The sequence below is a fragment of the Pan paniscus genome, chromosome 18, assembly GCF_029289425.2.
Source record: "Pan paniscus chromosome 18, NHGRI_mPanPan1-v2.0_pri, whole genome shotgun sequence".
Taxonomy (NCBI): Eukaryota; Metazoa; Chordata; class Mammalia; order Primates; family Hominidae; genus Pan; species Pan paniscus.
Window position 1 is genome coordinate 24,615,023 of NC_073267.2, and position 21,293 is coordinate 24,636,315.

Genomic DNA, 21,293 nt, shown 5'->3' on the forward strand with positions numbered 1-21,293 from the left:
CTAAAAATACAAAAAATTAGCCAGGTGTGGTGGCAGGCGCCTGTAGTCCCAGCTACTCGGGAGGCTGAGGCAGGAGAGTGGCATGAACCCGGGAGGCGGAGCTTGCAGTGAGCCGAGATCATGCCACTGCACTCCAGCCTGGGTGACAGAGTGAAACTCCGTCTCAAAAAAAAAAAAAAAAAAAAGAGAGAGCTCTGATGGCTGAGATTCAAACCCACCCCAGTTTTGCACATTGGTTGTATAATCTCTGCCTCAGTGATCTCATCTGTAAAATAGGGATGATAATAATGATGTTACTTCATGGCTGGTGAGAATTTAATGAGTTGGTGCATGTGAAACGCTTGGAAATGTGTTTGGCATATAGTCAGTGCTTAAAATATATTGGCTTGGCTGAGGGCAGTGACTTACACCTGTAATTCCAGCACTTTGGGAAGTTGAGGCCAGTGGATCACTTGCACCTAGGAGATTTGAGACCAGCCTGGGCAATATGGTGACACCCCATCTCTACAAAAAATATAAAAATTAGCCAGCCGTGGTTGCACACACCTGTAGTCCCAGCTACTTGGGAGGCTGATGCGGGAGGATCACTTGAACCCAAGAGGCAGAGATTGCAATGAGCTGTGGCCATGCCACTGCACTGCAGGCTGGGTGGCAGAGTGATACTCCATCACAAATATATACATATATATATATATAGAGAGAGAGAGAGAGAGAGACTATTACTATATATTTTTTAAGAAAAGAGGTGAAGAGAAGGAAAAATAACTTTGAGTGAAAAAGGAAAAAGAGGGGTTAGGGAAGGTTTCTATTGTCTTTTTTGACACCTCTCTCCTTTATGAATTTTATATATATATACATATATAATATATATTTATATTATACACTACTAGTACATTATATATAAAAGATACTATTGATAATTATACATACATAAAGGATAATGATTATTTGCTGTATGTGTTGCAAACATCTTTCCCAGTTTGTGGTTTTCTTTAGGGTACCTTTTCACATGCAAAATAGTGAATGTTTACATAGTCAAAGTCTTTGTTTTCTTCTTTAATCATTATGTTAATGAGAGTTCTTCCTCTTTGAGACCAGATACTAAATTGAGTTTGCCTCCAGTTATTTTATTATTTCATGTAATATTCTAAACCATCAGAATTTTTTTCACCGGGTACAGTGGCTCACGCCTATAATCCTAGTGCTTTGGGAGGCCAAAGTGGGAGCTTACTGCGGCTCTGACCTCCTGGGTTCAAGCAATCCTCCCACCTCAGCCTCTCAGATAGCTGGGATTATAGGCGTGCACCACCACACCTACCTAAATATTGTATTTTTAGTAGAGACGGGGTTTCGCCATGTTAGACAGGCTGGTCTCGAACTCCTGACCTCAAGTGACCCACCCGCCTCAGCCTCCCAAAGTGCTGGGATTACAAGCGTGAGCTATCACGCCTGGTCTATTGTTGTTATTGTTTAATCAAAATCAAATAGCCACTAGGTAGCACAGTGGGAATCTGATTTCAGACTTGTTCGGATCCAAGCCCACATTCCTGACCCCTTAGCTAGCCTGCCTGGTGCTCCTGGTTGTTTAGGGGTGAATGACCATTGACCATAATACGGTCCGTTGAGAAAAAGCCTTCTAGAAGGGCCCAGAATTCAACCCCCTTATGCCCACGGTCAGAGGAGACCATCAGGACAGGGTCATGGGAGGGGCCCTGAGACAGCCTAGAGACCCAAAGCAAACAAAACCTCCTCAATAATGAGTCCAAGCTGGGCACAGTGGCTCATGCCTGTAATCTTTGGGAGGCCAAGGAGGGCAGATCACCTGAGGTCAGGAGTTCAAGACCAGCCTGACCAACATGGTGAAACCCCATCTCTACTAAAAATACAAAGAAATTAGCCAGGCGTGGAGGCACACACCTATAATCCCAGCTACTTGAGAGGCTAAGGCATGAGAATGGCTTACACCCGGGAGGTGGAGGTTGCAGTGAGCTGAGATCATGCCACTGCACTCCAGCCTGGGCAACAGAGTGAGGCTCCATCTCCAAGAAAAAAAAAAAAAAAAAAAGAGTCCCTCCCAGGTCTGCACAGGTTCAAGAAGAAAACCATCCACCTGTTCCATCCCCAGCCTGGCCATCCCTGCTGTCCCCTCCCTGGCAGAAGCAGCAGTCCATTCTGAGAAACAGGGGTATAGCATGGAAACCAAGGGAAAGAAAGGCCCCCCACCCACCCCCAGAGCCCAGCTGCCACTTTAGCCTGTTGACTGGGGCTGGTAGACACCTCCACCATGCCCTCAGTGGCTGCGGGAGGAAGTCCTTTTTACTACTGGGAGAATCTCTCACTCAAATAAAGTCTTATCCAGAAATGTACACAATGGAAACAGAAATGCAGGATGAATGTAGCTGAGCCTGGGAGACCAGCCTGCTTACCGCCCACCCCTCTGTGATGGGCCCTAAAACAGGGTGCAGACAGAACAGAATTTGCAAACCTCTAAGCTGTGGCAAGACAGGCAATCTTTCTGAGAAGGTGACTTGGGATTACTGGCTGGGACAAGAGTTACCACTGAAATGTGAGAACAATGGTCTGATAGCCACCTTGTCTGGGAATAGCTTGGCTGGACTGACCACCTCACAGATGAGAAGTGATTATACTGGTTGGAAGGTCTCAAGGTTGCAAGAAGGTGGGAGCTGGCTCTTTAACCCCAGAAGCTGTGGGGGCTTTGATAAAGGCCCTCCTCTTGTCACCTCCCTTTCCCTCAGGCTCTGCTGCCATCTGGGCTTTCCCCCTTAGCACTGTTTATACCTTAAAGAATGAGCTTGCTGGGTGCAGCGGCCCATACCTATAATCCTAGCACTTTGGGAGGCTGAGGTGGGAGGATTACCTGAGCCCAGGAGGTCAAGGCTGCCATGAGCCATGATTGCACCATTGCACTCCAGCCTGGGTGACAGATCGAGACCCTGTCTCAGAGAGAGAGGGTGGTGAGCTAAGGACTCCTATACAATTGTCTCCTTCCCCCAAGATCTTCAGAAAGAAGCAGAAAGAATCTGGTTTGATATAAATGGGCTCCGTGTCCCACACATATACCCCTATACCTACACATACATGCCCACATCCACTCACACACATCCACACATACCTATGTGTGCACACACATACATACTTTTACATGCATAAGTGTATGCATAGATACACATACAAACTCACACATATGCACACATATACACACTCTTTTTTGTGTGTCCCTAGGGGTCAGGATAGAAGTCAAAATGTCTTCCTAGCCTCCACAAGCCAGCAGTTCTAGAAAACTGAAAGCTGGGGCCGAGGGAAGAGCATTCTGTCAAAGTTCATGCATTCGAGGCATGAACAGAAAATTTGCTCCATTTGCTCTACTTCTGGTTGCTTCAGAAAACAACCTGAGCCTTTCAAGAGCTGTGAGTTTGATAAGCATCGTTGCAGAATGAAGGGCCATTGAGTACTCAGAAAGCGTTGAAATCCAAATGGTTTCTCATAATCGGTTTCCTGGAAGCAGGCCATGGGCTGGTTTTCAGGGTAGAGGGAGCCCCAGCCACCCCTGCTGGCTGCACGCGGCTTGCCTAAGTGGACAGACCCCTCATCTGGATGCCAGAGTATTATGCTTTCCTACCCCAGGAAGCTAGAGCCTGTAGCTGACACTCTAGACTCTGGGAACAGTTCAGCAGGACCGGGGGGCCCAAAGGAACGCTTCTGCCCAGGGATCCTGCTGCTTGGAGAAGCTTAGAGGATGGCAAGGAATTGTGACCTCAAGGAAGGCCACTGCTTGGCATCTTTGCACCTCTGTGCCCAGCCCAACCCTGGTGTGCACTAGAGGCCCTGCATGCATTTGCTACCCATCTATTAAGTCTATTTATTCTGTACTGACATAGAAAGACACTCACTCTTGTTAATGAGAAGGGCGGGTTGCAGGGCAAAGTAAATGTATGAGTCCATGTCTGTCTGTCTGAGATGCAAGATCTGATCTGCTAGTGCGGGCACCCTGGGAAAGAGGGGAGGCCAGACAGCCACTTTCCCCTTTGTTTGCTTCTGTTGTTTAAACAGTTTTAAATGAGCATCGTCAATTGCCCTGGAGGTACTTGCAGCTAATTGAGGGAGACTAATGGGTCAGCAGATGAAATGCAATACAAACAGAAAGGGATTATACCAGTTGAGATGGCTAGTTTCCACCTGCCTCAAACCTCTTAATTCCTTCCCCTTCTACCCGTTTTCATTCTTTCTTCAAAGAGAAAATAATTTTCTTCCCTCCCACAAATCTGCCATTCTTTTTTCTCTTTACCCCCATCTCCCCCACCAAAAAAATAAAAACGATTATACATGGGCACATGGATGCACACGGCACACAAACACACAGTTGTGATAAACTGGTCACTATTTATCTTCCATTGAGTTGCTGACCTTAGAAAATGTTATCCTCCCACCCCCATTTTTGCTTGTTTGGCTTGGCTGGATTATTTATTTGCAGTGGCAAATATTAAGCTAGAGCAAAATTTAGTAATCCACAATAAAACATCATTGAAGCCAGGTGCAGTGGCAGGAGCCTGTGGTCCCAGCTACTCGGAGAGGCTGAGGCAGGAAGGTCCATTGAGCCCGGGAGGTAGAGGCTGTAGTCACCCTTGATTGTGCCACTGCACTCCACCCTGGGTGACAGAGTGAGACCCTCATCTCCAAAAAAAAAAAAAGCAAAAAAAATTATTGAATAAGGATTTTGAATTTTGAGTGACAATGCTGTTTACCTCCTCTCATGATCAGGGTAGCATTCTACTCTGTTGAGCTTTCCTTAGCTTTTTTCTAAGAAAGTCAACATCCTTCAAGTCAACTTCTGGGACCAGAAAACAAGGCAATGGGTCCTTCACCTGAGCGAGAATCCCAAGCACTCACAGTCCCTGCTCCTGCTTCCTTTCTCTCCCTTCCCTTCCCTTCCCTTCCCCTCCCCTCCCCTCCACTTCCCTTCCCGCCCTTCCTTCCTTTCTCTCTCTCTCTCTCTTCTTTCTTTTCTTTTTTCCTTCCTTCCTTCCTTTCTTCCTTCCTTCCCTCCTTCCCTCCTTCCCCCCTTCCCTCCTTCTCTCTCTCTCTTTGTTTTCAAAATAGGGTCTTCCTCTGTCACCAACGCTGGATTGCAGTGGCACAACCATAGCTCATTGCAGCCTCAAACCCTGGACTCAAGGAATCCTCCCTCCTCAGTCTCCCAAAATGCTGGGATTACATGCATGAGCCACTGAGCCTGGCCCCTGCTCATCTTTCTAATCCCTCCTCCCACCTCCCAGTGGATTTGCCAACTGCAAATTCATTTCATTCAGACAATCAAATCCAAATTTCTCAGCTGGGCATGATTTGGCCTCAACCTCCCCATCTGACTTTATCTCCAGCAATTTCTCTATTTTGCCATTTTCAGCCATACCAGCCCATCTCGCTTCAAGCCTTTCCTGTTTGCTCTACCCAGTCGTACTCTGTCCACTTCATCCTCTTTTTTAAAGATAGAGTCTCACTCTGTTGCCCAGGCTGGAGTGCAGTGGTACGACGATGGCTCACTGCAGCCTTGACCTCCTGGGCTCAAGTGATCCCCCCATCTCAGCCTCCCTAGTAGCTGTGACTACAGGTGTGTGTCACCATTCCCGACGTCCTGTCCACTTCTTGACAAGACCAGCTCTTTCTTGCAGTTCCATGCTAAGGCAATAGGTCCCTTTTTCGGAAATACCTTCCCTAATCACTCTGTGGGAAAAACTGCCCATCTCCTCTTAACTCCTCCAGTTTCCCTACCCCATTTCATTAAACACCATCCAGATTTATCCAAAATATCTTGTTTATTTATTTGCTTGCTGACCATTTGTTTACCCCACTGGAAGTTACATTCCAGGAGAGCAGGGAACTTATCTATCTTGATCATTGCTGATTTCAGTGTCTACCACAGTACCAGGCACCTAATAGGTTCTCACTAACTTTTCATTAAATGAATGACCAAATAGCTTCTCAGCTCCCAAGGGCTGCTTGCAAAGTCCCCTGTCTGGTGCTCCTTGCAAAGCCCCCGCCTGGGTCCTGGGGGAGGACAGGGCTGAGTGTGTGCTGCTGTGATTGCAGACAGAGTCCTTCAAGCTGAGTGAGCCCTACAGTCAGTGCACAGAGGACGGGAGTGACGTGCCAATCAGGAACATCTACAACGCTGCCTACTCGCTCCAGGTAACAGATTGGCGGGGGCACCCAGCCCTGGGTTTATGGCCCGGACCCAGGAGACAAAGTTATATCTAGGCTGGGGTGTGGCTTGCACCAGGAACTCTGGTGAGGATCCCTGGGGTTCATCCAGAGACCTCAAGAACAAATGATGCCGGCTGGTTCCAGTCCTCTGCAGTTCGTCTGTAACCAGAGCTTAATTGATACACCGAGGTTTCCGTGGAACTCAATGTACAGCTGAGACAGACCCACCTCCTAAGTAGGCCTTGGCAAGGGAGGAACAGGAAAGAAGCAGTCTGGGAGAGACACTGGCTGAAGGGTCAAGAGCATGGCTTCCGGGCCTGCTGGTGCCCCTCACTGGATGATGGCCTTGGGCCAGCTGGGTTCCCCTCAGCAACCACAAGGGGAGGTGGGATTGGATCAGGGGCTGCTAATTTGCAGCTCCCAGTCGCCTTCCAGGTGGCATACCTGGTTTTTCAAGAGCCTGGATGGTGTTCGAAAGTCAAGGAATTTCACAAGAAAATCCAGATTTCCAGCCTCTCGAAAAAATGAAACGATATGGCAACATTGAGCCCATATTTCCTGCAGGATAAACAGTGGGTGTAGCTATCCCAATAAATGAAGCAGGTGTTCTCTGGCTCCCACAGTTTTCACTACCCCTCCAGTATGTCACTTACATCACTGTCTCCTGTAGACATCTGACTTTTCAACACTTAAGTGAGATGATCTGTTCTGCCTCCTCTCACATTCTGGGAATTTATAGTTCACCTCCTACCAGGATACCCCAGAGAGTCCATGAAAATCATCCCAGCAGAACAAAAGGACCAGAAACCTTCAGCACTGAGTCTTCCAACTTAGATAAGAGCTGAGCTGAGAGGTGGTGTAGACACTGAGTAAAAGAGGACTTTTGGGCCAGGCATGGTAGCTCATGCCTATAATCCCAGCACTTTGGGAGGCAAAGGTAGGAAGATCACTTGAGCCCAGGAGTTTGAGACCAGCCTGGGCAACATAGCAAGACCTTGCCTCTAAAAAAAAAAAAAATTTGTTTTAATTACCTGGGCATACTGGTGCACACCTGTAATCTCAGCTATAAGGGAGGCTGAGGAGGGAGGATCCCTTGAGCCTAAATGTTCAAGGCTGCAGTGAGCCATGATCACACCACTGTACTTCAGCCTGGGTGAGAGAACAAGACCCTGTCTTTAAAAATAAAAAAAGTGAGCTCATCAGAAAGATACTTCTGGATGACATTTAGTGAGAGCTACCATGCACACACACACCTTACATGTATCAATTCATTTCATGCTCACAACTTCATGAAGTTGATATTATTATAAAGAAAGCAAAGCATCTGAGAGGTTAAGTAACTTGCATGATGCCAAACAGCAGAAAAATAGCAAAGATGGGATTTGACCTGAGTAGCCTGCCTTCAGGAACTCTGCTATTAGCTTTTATGCTATAAGCTCCATGGATATTGTGGTAGCTTATGATCCATGAAGATCCAACATGGAGGGGCTGGGCTTGAGAATAGGAACACAGGGACTGTGTTTATTTCTCTCTGTTTCTTGACAACTCCTCTAATTTTCCCACTTATCTTTGTGTTGGCACCCACATGATGGAAAATGACCACCCAACTACTGCAGCCCCAGCTCAGCCCCATCTCCATATCTCAGTTAGTCTAAATTCTTAATACATCGGCCAGGTGTGGCTCATGCCTATAATCCCAGCATTTTGGAAAGCCAAGGTGGGAGGATCACTTGAGGTCAGGAGTTTGAGACCAGCCTGGCCAACATGGTGAAACCCTGTCTCTACCAAAAATACAAAAAATTTAGCTGGGCATGGTGGTGTGCATCTGTAATCGCAGCTACTTGGGAGGCTGAGGTGGGAGGATCACTTGAGCCCAGGAGGCAGAGGTTGCAGTGAGCTGAGATCATGCCACTGCACTCCAGTCTGGGCAACAGAGCAAGACTGTCTCAAAAAACATAAAAAATAAAAATAATAAATAAATTATTAATACATCTTCCAGGTTGGGCCCTTTGCAGTTCCGGAACCATGCCCAGCCCAGTTGGCATAAGGGGCAGGTTCATGTGGTTGGCCAAGGTTAAGGGAGGCTGACCCCCTGGGCTGAGGGATGTGCAGGAAACTCCCTGACATCCCTGAGCAAAGACATGAATGGCATTCCTGGGTCTCCTCTTTCAGATCTGCCTTCATTCATGCTTCCAGACAAAGATGGTGGAGAAATGTGGGTGTGCCCAGTACAGCCAGCCTCTACCTCCTGCAGCCAACTACTGCAACTACCAGCAGCACCCCAACTGGAGTGAGTGAGACCCAGCTCCAGCCTTGCATGCCCCAGGACCAGGGTCAGCCTAGTCCTGGCAATAGGCACTCCTGGGACTCCACCCCTCTTGCCTTTTGCATGAGGGAGGTATTGGTTGAGAGCCATTAACTAGAGTTTTACTTCTGTTGTCAAGCCTGGCTTAAATTATACATTGCAACTGACCACCTTAGTCAACTCCAGGAGGTAGGAATGGTGGATATTACCTTTTCACAGAATAGATAACCAAGGCCCAGAAAGGCTAAGTGGCTTGCCCAAGGTCACACAGCCAGAAAGGAACAGAGCTGGATCCAAACCAAGGGTGGTCTGAGCTTCAACACACATCCTCAACCACCATTGCTTTCTGTTTCCCAACATCACAACGCAATATGTGTTTCCAGAGAGTTGGTAGAAAGTGGGAGGAGAAATCATTAAAATGAGACTGCGGGGCTGTCCTTGGTGACCTGGGGATGGCCAGGAAGGGTCCTGTGGCTCCAAAGCTCATGCTGCCCTCTCCCTTGTCCCTCAGTGTATTGTTACTACCAACTGCATCGAGCCTTTGTCCAGGAAGAGCTGGGCTGCCAGTCTGTGTGCAAGGAAGCCTGCAGGTATGTGGACCCCAAGGGGTGAGACGGGCGGCTGGGTTGGGTTGGGCTGCCTACACTCATGCTGTCCCCTCCTCCCTTAGCTTTAAAGAGTGGACACTAACCACAAGCCTGGCACAATGGCCATCTGTGGTTTCGGAGGTAAGTTCTTCTGCCCACCCTTCCCCACTGAAGCCCCCAGCCTGGAGCCCCACTGACATTTTTGCTGTGTCCTCTGGCCTGGGACATGGTCCAGGGGGAAAAGAATTACCTTGTGGAGGCTGGGGGACAAGTTGGGGAGCCTGAGGCGGGAGGCTGGCCCTGGCCTCTCAGGCACCCTCAGGCCCACGCTTTCTCTCTCCATTGTAGAAGTGGTTGCTGCCTGTTCTCACTTGGGACCAAGGCCGGCAAGTAAACAAAAAGCTCAACAAGTAAGTTACCTCTACCCTGTTCCTCTGTCTCTGCCCACCACAGCCCCCAGCCTTCTCACTTGCTTCTGTATGTGTATGGCCAAATCCTCTTTTTTTTTTTTTTTTTTTTTATGGAGTCTTACTCTGTCACCCAGGCTGGAGTGCAGTGGTGTGATCTCAGCTCACTGTAACTTCTGCTTCCTGGGTTTCAGCAATCCTCCTGCCTCAGCCTCCCAAGTAGCTGGGATTATAGGTGCGCAACATCACATCTGGCTAATTTTATATTTTTAGCAGAGATGGGGTTTCAGCATATTGGCCAGGCTGGTCTCGAACTCCTGACCTCAAGTGATCCACCTCCCTTGGCCTTCCAAAGTGCTGGGATTATAGGCGTGAGCCACCAAGCCTGGCCCCCTCTCCTTTTCATTCACTCACTCATTCATTTCCTCAAAGCTGGGAGACGGTGAACTCACATCTGTGAATCATGCCATGTGAACTCACATTTCTCTAAGCCATCACTATCTCCCTCATGCGCACTGCTGGGCCTGCCTGCCATGAGAGCCAATCTGGCCAATCTTGCTTCCAACATTCATAGATCACCCCCTAGGTGCCAGGTGCTGTGTGAGGTGCTGGGGGAACCAGGACAATCAAGCAGTCACGGTCTCTGTCCCCCGAGGTACTTACACTCTAATGAGAAAATAGACTTTGACCAAGCAATTGCAAACCATTAAACCAAGTGTTGCAAGCTGGTGACTGATCCTTGGCCCAAATCTAGCCTCATGAAAGCAACCCATTATTTCCAACTTTTCCTGAAAATTCAAAAGCTCTGGCAAGAACGACCCTCCACTGTTTTGTAGCACCAAACAGCTGAGTAATACTTGCTCCTTTGGCTGAGTCATGGTCCAGTTCACCATCGTCCTATCAAGAGGCAGTTTAGTGCAATGGTTAAGAGCATGGACTTTGAAGCTAGATCTAAATGAGTTGGAGTACTGGCTCAGCCAATTATTGACAGCGTAGTCTTGGACAAGTTCCTTAACCAATCTGCATCTCAGTTTCCACATCTGCGAAATGAGGATGATGAAAATATACATACCTGCCTCATAGGGCTGTTGGTAGAATTCAATGAGTTAATTCACATAAAGTTCTTACGACAGTGCTTGGCAACACAGGAAGTGCCCCATAAATGCTTGTTGCCATTGTGCCTATTATCATATTACCTCAACTACCCTGCTCATGTACATTACCTGTACATACTTGAGATTGCAATCAATCAATTACAAATGTCAATGTTTAATGAAGAACAGGGTACAATGGCAGTATGGCTGGGTCGACTGACTTAATCTGGAAGTTGGGGAGCAGTTCTTGAGTGAATGAATGACCTGTGGACCAGATCCAGGCTGGAGATATGCTCTGGGGTGTAGACGGAGCCCTTATGGGCCAGGTTCTAATATCCCCAAGGAGCTCAGTGCCTTGGCCATGCTGCCAGCTTGGGTAGGAGGGAGACAGCCATGCTGAGGACTGGTGATCTGGTAGGATGCCAAGGCTCTTGATTCACCTGTTGGAATTTTGCAGGACAGACTTGGCCAAACTCTTGATATTCTACAAAGACCTGAACCAGAGATCCATCATGGAGAGCCCAGCCAACAGTGTGAGTAGAGTGGCTTCCTTCCAGGACCTGTCCTGGGCCTACAAATGTGAGCATCTTCCTGGCCTTAGGGAGCAGAATCAGGGTAGGGGGTTCCAGCCTACTCTAGGAGGGCTGTTGTAGGCTAGCCAGGTCTCAGGTCGGAATGCACAGAGTAAGAGGAAACAGGAAGGCTGCCTGCTTCTTCCTCCCAGCCTGCGCAGGGTCGGGGCTGACCCGTGGCTCCCTTGGGAATCAGGGTTCCTGTGTGAGGCCAACTTGGGGGGAGGTTCCTCTTGATGGTGTGGCTTGGCCTGTCTTGCAGATTGAGATGCTTCTGTCCAACTTCGGTGGCCAGCTGGGCCTGTGGATGAGCTGCTCTGTTGTCTGCGTCATCGAGATCATCGAGGTCTTCTTCATCGACTTCTTCTCTATCATTGCCCGCCGCCAGTGGCAGAAAGCCAAGGAGTGGTGGGCCCGGAAACAGGCTCCCCCATGTCCAGAAGCTCCCTGTAGCCCACAGGGCCAGGACAATCCAGCCCTGGATATAGACGATGACCTACCCACTTTCAACTCTGCTTTGCACCTGCCTCCAGCCCTAGGAACCCAAGTGCCCGGCACACCGCCCCCCAAATACAATACCTTGCGCTTGGAGAGGGCCTTTTCCAACCAGCTCACAGATACCCAGATGCTGGATGAGCTCTGAGGCAGGGTTGAGAAGACAGATCTAGTCAGGACCACCAGCCATGGTCTAAGGACATGGATCGGGTGCCCCCAGACGTGCGCACAGGGGACCCTCTGCCCCACTCTGGGCTTTTCAGAGACTCTGACCAAAAAGCCTGCTTTAAACCGCAAGATGGGGCCTGGGCATGCGCAGGAGGAGCCATCGGGTACTACGCAGCAACACTCACAACTGTCCAGGCTGAGATAAATCCCGGGACCTGAACTATTAGCACGTCACTAGAGACTGGGAGCCGAGGCAGTGGTGCTGGCCCAAGTGAAGGCCAGAGTGAGGACTGATGCAGCTCTTTACGGGTCTTGAGAGGGAAGGACTCTTCCAAAGCCCCAAAGCCGGGGGTTTCATCCACACTGCCAGCCTGGGTTGGGGCCCAAGGATGTGACCTTGAGTGTCAAGGCTGGACAGCTACTGCCAGATGCCAAAGATAGGAGAAGGTGCCAGCCCTGAAGCTGGAGCCGTTTGTGAATAAACTGTTCTTCATCATTGACACTGGAGAAAGGTGTCCTCCATGCCCTCAGGCAGCAGAGAACTGGCCCAGGGCCCTTGGAGTGTTGGTGGAGATCAGAGTGCCGTGGTGGAGGTCTGGGACTATGTCAGAGTGTCCTCACTTTGGGGCATGGGTGGGCCCAGGAGATGGATTTGATTATTCAATTTTGTGGATGAAGAAATTGAGGCACAGAAAGATTAAGTTACTGGCCCAAGGTGACACAGTGAGGAGGTGGCAGAGCTAGGATTTGAACCCAGACAATCTGACTCCATGATTTTGCATCCAATTTGTGTCTGTGCCTTTTAAAGGGTGAGGTCTGTGTCACTTTGGGTGGGGAGGGGGAGCATGGTGGGCCATGCTCTGGGCAGCTGTTCCAAGACAGAGCTGACCCTTCCATTACCAATGGCCTGTCCCTCACCGACAAGCCAACTGCCACAGATGACCCACTTCATACCACATTCACATCTTTCCACCTGAAATGGCTAACAGGTATTAAATCCTTGGTTGGTGTTTAAAGCCAACCCAAGAACAGGGTGTTAGGTACTGTTTTAAGCACCTAGATAGGTTAGCATAGGGGACTGCAAATGGTGTTCCGCAAAGCAAATCCTGTTTTTGACCATGAACTAAGAATTTTATTTTATTTTATTTTTTACTTTTTGTAGAAATAGGATCTCACTATGTTGCCCAGGCTGTTCTTGAACTCCTGGCCTCAAATGATCTTCCCACTTCAGCCTCCCAAAGTGCAGGGATTACAGGCACAAGCCACCGTGCCCAGCCAAGAATTTTTATTTTTGCTTTTAAATAGCAAAAGAAGAAGATTCTGTGACTCATGAAAATGATATGAGATTCGAATTCCAGTGTCTATAAATAAAGTTTTATTGGTACACAGCCACATCCATTTGTTCAAGTTTTGTTTATGGCCATTCATGCACTACAGTGGCAGAGTTGAGTAGCTACAACCCAGACCTGCAAAGCCAGCAAACCCTAAAATAATTTCCCTCTGTCCCTTTACGGAAAACTGTGCTGACCCTTGGATGAGCACATTCGATGGGTATGATTATCCCATTTTGTGGATGAAGAGACTGAGGCATAAAAGATTAAGTTACTTGCCCAAGGTGACACAGCTAGGAAGTTGCAGAGCTAGGATTTGACCCCAGACAGTCTGACACCAGAGCTGGTGCCTTTTATCACTCCATTATTTTGCAGCCATTCTGGTCTGTACCTTTTAAGAGTGAGTCCGATGTCATTTTGGGTAGGAAGAGTGAGAGGCTAAATACCCTGGCTCTAGGGCTAAAGGAAGTCCTTCATCCATGGGTGGGGAAGGTCCACATTTCAGGACTAATCCCTTCATGAGAATGGCTGCTAGTAAGGGCAAGAGTCTTGGTAAAAGAGAGGGGCTGTAGGGACCCTGTCTGGACCTGGGCATCCCTGGTCCAACTCAACCCCAGGCCTGTGGCTAGAGTAAGCCTCTGCTCTATCTGGTGTTTCCACCAGACCTTATAGGGCAGGGCATTGCCAGGAGGCATGCCAGCCAGCAAGGAGGAGGTCATAGAGACCCCAGACTGGAGGGAGCTTCCCTGTGAAGTGGGCTCAGGAGCCAGGCCCATGCAGGTGAGGATTGGGCTACAGAGGCCGTGAGCCTGGCTTTCGTCCATGCTGGGCTCTGGCGGCTGTAGCCGGTGCCGACAGGGAACTTGCAGCTGATGCCTACCTGAGCACAGCACAGACAGGAGCTTCCTCCTCCTCCCCAATGGTGGGGGCAGGAGGTGCCCTCAGATTCGTGGAATTGGCCAGCCTCTGCCTGATGGAGGAACACTTCTAGTAGGCTTGTCAAAGGCAAGGCCACGAGAATCCAAAGCCAACAGCTGCTCAACTCCCCCCAAGCACACGGGCGTGCACACCCAGCAAACTCCAGCTGTCTCCATTCTTGTTTGGCTCTTGCAGTGCCCAGCATCGCCTTCCCTCCTTCTCCACTTCACCCTTCCAGGCCAGCTGCAAATGTCAGCACCTCTGTAAAGTTTTCCCTGACCCTCTTCCCTTGCCCCAAGAAGTTGGAGCTTCTGCCATTACACAACTTTCACCCATATATATATATAATATATTTATATATATAACATATATAAAAATATATTTTTTATATATATATACGTATATATATATGAAACAGGCAGGGTCTTGCCTCTGTTGCCCAGGCTGGAGCGCAGTGGCATGATCATAGCTCACTGCAGCCTTGACCTCCTGGGCTCGAGTGATCCTCCTGCCTCAGCCTCCTGAGTAGCTGGGATTACAGGTGCTTGTCACTACCCATGGCTCATATTTAAATTTTTTATAGAGACAAGATCTCACTATGTTGTCCAGGCTGGTCTTGAACTCCTGGACTTCAAACAATCATAGCTCACTGCAGCCTCAACCTCCTGGGCTAAAGCAATCCTCCTGCCTCAGCTTCCCAGGTAGCTGTAACTATAGAAGCACACAATTATGTCTGGCTAATTTATTATTATTATTTTTTGTAGAGATGGGTTCCTGTTATGTTGCCCAGGCTAGTCTCAAACTCCTGGACTCAAGCTATTCTCCCGCCTCAGCCTCCCAAAGTACTGAGATTACAGGATGAGCCATGGCGCCTGGCCCTGTATACAATTTTTTTATCCACATCTGTCTCTATCATTAGACTATGAGCTCTGCAAGGGCAGGAATTGTGTCTTATCTCCTTGTCCCTAGATGGGGATGGGACAGAGTACAGTGTTGGCATTTAGGAAAAGTTCGTGGCGCTTATAAAAACAGTGACAATACTAACAATGGCTAATATGCATTGAGCTCTTATGGTTTGCCAGGGATTCTGCTAAGCACTTCACACACATCAGCTTGTGTAATTCTAACAGCTCAGGAACTCATAAAGAAAGAAATGGAGGCCGGATGTGGTGGCTTACGCCTGTAATCCCAGCACTTTGGGAGGCCAGAGCGGGCAGATTGCTTGAGCTCAGGAATTCGAGACCAGCCTGGGCAACATGGCAAAACCCCATCTCTACAAAAAATACGAAAAGATATCTGGGCACGATGGTGGCGCACGCCTGTAGTCCCAGCAGCTACTCAGGACACTGAGGCAGGAGGATGTCTTGAGCCCAGGAGGTTGAGGCTGCAATGAGCTGAGATTGTGCCTCTGCACTACAGCCTGGGGAACAGAGAGAGATCCTATCTCAAAATAAAATAAAATAAAATAAAATAAAATAAAATAAAATAAAAATTAAGAGAAAAGAAAAGAAATGGAGTCACAAAGAGTTCTCACGGCCACACTGCTAGTAACTGCTGTGCCCAGGCTAGCAGGCAGAGCCAATGCACTTAAGCACTGTGCAAACTGCCTTTCAGATAGAAGCTTTTCCCCAGAGGCTAAGTGTGTCTGCCCCTGAAGTTTTCTCCAGCCCTCTTTAGCTTCAGATCCAGCCTACTCAGCTGAGGGGCCTTCTTTTCCCAGGACAAAGGTGAGGACAGAGTAGAACAACTTCATTCCCAGACCCCTTTCATAAGCAACTGCCATAGCTAGGAGTTACTGATTCCAAGGGACACCGACTCCATTTGTAAGTCACAAGAATGCCTGTTCTTAATGTACCCCTGGTCTTCTCAAACGGAGCCACCACCCTCACTAGTCCTCTGAGTCACTGAATCCCAGACCCTAGTGTCCTGCCACCCATGGACCACCTCCCTGATGAACAGAGGCACTGCAGACTCAGCCTATGTCCTGTGAACCTGCACAAGGGAAGATATTAGATAAACATGCCAGTCTCTTCTGGGGTTAAAAACTCAGGAGAGAGGTCTGGGCTAGATGGAGACATGGGCCTCATCCAGGCAGGACAAAGCCAGGGGTGTGGATTAGGTCACCATGGAGGAGAAGCAGATCAGAAGAGGAGCAAAGGGTTCGGTGCAGTGGCTCACACCTGTAATCCCAGCACTTTGGGAGGCCAAGGCAGGAAGATTGCCTGAGCCCAGGAGTTAGGGGCTGCAGTGACCCGTGAGTCTGTCACTGTACTCCAGCCTGGGCAACAGAGCAAGATCTTCATCTCAAAAAAAAATAATAAAGAAGAGAAAAGAGTCAAAGATGGAGACTCCGAAACACTGACGTTTAAGAAAGAGACTTAATAAGGACAAAAGGTGAAGCGACAGGAAGCTCCTCTTCATGAATCTCCCTTCTTCCAGCTCTCCTTCCTCCTTCCCTACTCCAGGCTATGCCAAGAGAATGTCTCCGAAGTGCAGACTGGACCACAGCACCTCCTGCTTAGACACTTCTTGGCAGTGCCCCATCTGCCCCATCTGCCCCATCACACCTTGGCCATGTTTCTCAAGTTGCAGGACTCGCCCTACGGTGATAATTTTAGGCAGCACACAGACTTATCTGCAACTCTGAATGGTTCCCTCTCTCTTCCTCCACTCACCCTCCACTCATTCACGCATTCCTTCAAGATCAGATGCAAATGTCACTCTCTCTATATGGTCCTCCCTTGCAAGTTGGAGCATCAAATATCATTGACAAACAGAATAAGAAAGCTAGTCCATTTTCCAATGTGCAAAAACAAAGTTCCAGCCAGTGCGGTGGCTCATGCCTGAATCCCAGCACTTTGGGAGGCCAAGGCAGGAGGATTGCTTGAGCCTAGGAGTTCAAGACCAGCCACAACACAGGGAGACCCTGTCTCTACAAAAAAATATACAAAAATTAGCTGAGTGTGGTGGTGTGTGCCTGTAGTCCCAGCTACTCAGGAGGCTGAGGTGGGAGGATGGCTTGAGCCAGGGAGGTCAAGGTCACAGTAAGCTGTGATTGAACCACTGCACTCCAGCCTGGGCAACAGAGCAAGACCCCATCTCAAAAATAAATCCCCAAAAAGCAAAAAACAAAATCTCGGTTCGATGTTCACATGTCTTCAATACTTTCTAACACTGTTCGTCTCTCTTTTCTAACAAAGAGAGAGCTGCCTCAGAGCCTGTAGCTCTCTAGCTCTCTTGCTATCTAATTTGAACTTAGCAGCATCAATTCTTCACTGCCTTTGTTTTCTCAGTGGTCTTCTGCTTAATGTAACCAATGCTTAATGTAATCAATGGAAAAAAAAAGTCAATTGATTGACCGAGATTTGCCAAAAAAAAAAAAAGTGCAAGATCATGTACTATAGAAGAACGCATCTCCTTTAGTCACTAGTTTAACAATCACTTATTCATGCAACAAACGTTTATTGAGCACTGTATTCATTTCCTGTGGATGCTGTAACAAACTACCACAAACATAGTAGCTTAAAACCACAGAAATTTATTCTCTTACAGTTCTGGAGGCCAGAGCTCTGAAATGAATCTTATGGAGCTAAAATCAAGCTATCAGCAGGGCTGTGCTCCCTCCAGAGGCTCTAGGGGAAAATCTGGTTTTTTGCCTTTTCAAACTTCTAGAACTGCATCCCTTGGTTCCTGGCCCCTTCCTCCATCTTCAAAGCCAGCAGAGAAGCCGCTTACTTCAGTCATCACATTGACTTCTGTTGTTGCCAAATCTCCTTCCACCTCCTTTTAATAAAAACACTTGTGATTACATTTAGGGTACACCCAGATAATTCAAGATATTTTCCACATCTAAAGATCCTTAACTTGGCTGGGCACAGTGGCTCATGCCTGTATTCCCAGCACTTTGGGAGGCCAAGGTAGGTGGATCGCTTGAGGTCAGGAGTTCAAGACCAGCCTGGCCAACATGGTAAAACCCTGTCTATACTAAAAATACAAAAATTAACCAGGTGTGGTGGCGTGCACCTGTAATCCCAGCTACTTGGGATGCTAGACAGGAGAACTGCTTGAACCCAGGAGGCAGAGGTAGTGAGCCAAGATCGCACCACTGCACTCCAGCCTGGGCAACAGAGCAAGACTCTGTCTCAAAAATAAATAAATAAATAAAATAAGTATATTCCCAGCAGAATATTATTCACCCATTAAAAAGAAATGAACTTCAAGAGGTAGGAAGGTGGGAGGAATGAAACACTACCTATTGGAGACAATGTACAGTGTTCAGGTGACGGCTACACTAAAAGCCCAGACTTCACTACTAATGCAATATATCCGTGTAACACAACTGCATTTGTATCCCTAAATCCATAAAAATAAAACAAAAACTTTAAAAAGAATGAACTAATGACATATGAATGAACCCTGAAAACATCACGCTAAGTGAACAAAGCCAGCAGACTCAAAAGGTCATATATGGTCCCATTCCATTTATACGAAATACTCAGAATGGATAAATTCACAGACAGAAAGCAGATTGCAGGGAGGAGAAATGGAGAGTGATTGCTTAATGGATATAGAGTCTCCTCTGGGGATAAGGAAAAAGCTTTGGAACTAGATAGAGGTGGTGGTTACATGGCATGGAGGACATAATAAATGCTGCTGAACTGTGCACTTTAAAACAGTTACGTGGCTGGGCGCGGTGGCTCACCTCTGTAATCCCAGCACTTTGGGAGGCTGAGGAGGGTGGATCACCTGGCGTCAGGAGTTCGAGACCAGCCTGGTCAACAAGGTGAAACCCCGTCTCTACTAAAAACACAAAAAATTAGCCAGGCATGGTGGTAGATGCCTGTAATTTCAGCTACTCAGGAGACTGAGGCAGAAAAATGGCTTGAACCCAGGAGGCGGAGGTTGCAATGAGCTGAGATCATGCCACTGAACTCCACCCTGGGTAGCAAGAGTGAAACTCCATCTAAAAAAAAAAAAAGAGTTATGTGATTAAAAAAATACAAAATCCAAAAACTAAATTTATTTAAATGAAAAGAGAGCGAGTTGACCTAATGAAAAATAATAAGTGAAATTATAAAGAAAAGCAAGATGCACTGAGCACAGTTAGAAGAGCATAGTTCTAACTGAGCAAGTTAGAAGAGCAGAAACTTCTGGCCTGGGGCTGGGGTAGTGGAGAAGAAAGTAGAAATGACTAGAGGTACACAGGGCATTTGGAAAACTTGGTAGCAAGGAGCTATTTCTCACCTGAAGTGGCAGTAGAAACCCACTTGTTTGCTTTGCTTTTTTTGTTTGTTTGTTTCACTCCAGGGTAGAGTGAGTACAATGGCATGATCACAGCTCACGGCAGCCTTGACTTCCCAGACTCAGGTGATTCTCCCATCTCTGCCTCCCAATGGCTACAATGAGTATGCTCATGCCACTGCACTCCAGCTTGGGTGACAAAGCAAAACCTTGTCTTAGAAAAAAATCTTAGAAAAGAAAGAAAATGATGAGTGGGTGTTAACACAAGTGTTGCATGGATGTTCACAACACATCCTAAAAGCAACCTAGCATTCAAAGAAATGTCCCCAAGGTGCAAATATCTTTCTGGCTCTGTCCCCTCCTCCATAGAGGCATCCCCAAGAAATGATCGGCCTGGCATTCCCCAGGGTGGCTGCCCTGGGAATGTCCCCTCCAGGCCTACCTCTGGCTCACGCAGCCACCGCTACCTCCTAGGAAACGGAGGAACAGTTCTAGCTCCTTCGCTCCCAAGGCAGGACAGGCCCAGGGTGGAGAAGGGGTCTGGATCAGCAGGATTCCTGAGACATGTGCTCTAATTGTGGGCTGCAGACTGAAGGTGCCCCATTGTGCCCAGCTGCAAGCTGGAAGGAGCAGCAGGAGGAGGTGAAACAGAACTGATTGTTAAAACGCTCCTTCGCCCTCCTCCAGGAACATTCCCAGTGGAATCTTCCCCGCCTCATCTGCTCATACCTCTGGCCAGAGGGGCAGGTGTTTGCCTGACAAACTCTGTTGTTCAACAGCTCTCTTTGTTAAATGATTGCATGTACTCAGGGATCTGACAGTTGTCTTTTGTTCTTTTTTAACAACAGTATTATTGTTATTATTATTTGAGACAGGGTCTCACTCTGTCACCCAGGCTGGAGTGCAATGTCACCATCATAGTTCACTGTAGCCCCAACCTCCCAGGCTCAATTCTTCCACCTCAGCCTCCCAAGTAGCTGGGACTACAGGCAAGCATATAGTCAGTAGCCACACCTGGCTAATTTTTGTATTTTTTGCAGAGATGGAGTCTTACCATGTTGTCCAGGCTGGTCTCGAACTCCTGGGCTCCATCTACCTCAGCCTCCCAAAGTGCTGGGATTATAAGCATGAGCCTCCATGACTGGTAATAACATTATTAAAAATACATTTTTATTTGTAGTTATAGAAAAGTAGTAAGCATTGTGTTTGGAATCTTGTCTGTGAGTGGTAAAAGCCTAAATGACATTTGATTAAGAAAAAGTAAATACATACAGGCTCACATAATTGAAAAGTCCATGGGTCTCTGCTTCAGGTATGGCTGGATCCAGGAATTCAGAAGATGAGATCTGAACTCTAAGTTCTCTCTCTCATTTGTCTTCCCTTATGTTAGCTCCATTCTCAGACATACTTGCCATACAGTGTCAAGATGGGTGCTAGAAACCCTAGATATGTATACTGTCTCTTAGCACTCCCCTCACCCAAAGAAAGAGAACTTCTGTCTTACAACTATTTCAAAACCCCAAATTATTGAATGGGCTTGCACTGGACATACTTAGGTCATGGGGCTTTTCTTGAACCAATCACTGTGGCCAAAGGAATGAAAACATTGTGGGTTGCCAGGCCTGGATTTTGTGTGTACTTCTGAATTGGGAGAGCAGCCCTCCCCCTAAAAGTCACATTAAAAGAGGAGGGTAAGGAATGATTGCCCAAGAGCCACCAGGGTTTCGCACAACAATAGATACCCCATTCCACACTATAGAAAATTGGGCATTTCAGAAAAGTACAAAGAAGAAAATAAAGACCAGCCATTACTCCAGCAGTGACAGGCTTCCAGGAGATACCATCTGGGCTCTCTTTTCTTACATGGGGTAACTCAAGCCAGCTCAGAGGATTTTCCAACCCAGCAACGTGAAAGAGATTCAAGTACAAACTTGAGAAAAAGAAGAAAAGCAAAGG

General features: G+C 47.7%; 1 protein-coding gene across 3 annotated transcripts in view; it reads left to right on the top strand.

Moving 5' to 3' along the window:
- The window catches only part of SCNN1G (sodium channel epithelial 1 subunit gamma), a 40,611-nt gene extending 27,376 nt beyond the window's left edge, over positions 1-13,235 (top strand). For 2 of the 3 annotated variants that reach the window (XM_034939861.3, XM_003813715.6), the window contains exons 7-13: positions 6,106-6,204; positions 8,392-8,509; positions 9,036-9,114; positions 9,195-9,252; positions 9,460-9,521; positions 11,070-11,145; positions 11,447-13,235. In XM_034939861.3, the coding sequence (XP_034795752.1) occupies positions 6,106-6,204; positions 8,392-8,509; positions 9,036-9,114; positions 9,195-9,252; positions 9,460-9,521; positions 11,070-11,145; positions 11,447-11,827 (873 nt within the window). In that variant the 3' untranslated portion in view covers positions 11,828-13,235. The remainder of the gene's footprint in view (positions 1-6,105; positions 6,205-8,391; positions 8,510-9,035; positions 9,115-9,194; positions 9,253-9,459; positions 9,522-11,069; positions 11,146-11,446) is intronic. The other variant, XM_034939862.3, reaches the window with a different exon arrangement.
- The last annotated feature ends 8,058 nt before the right edge of the window (positions 13,236-21,293 follow it).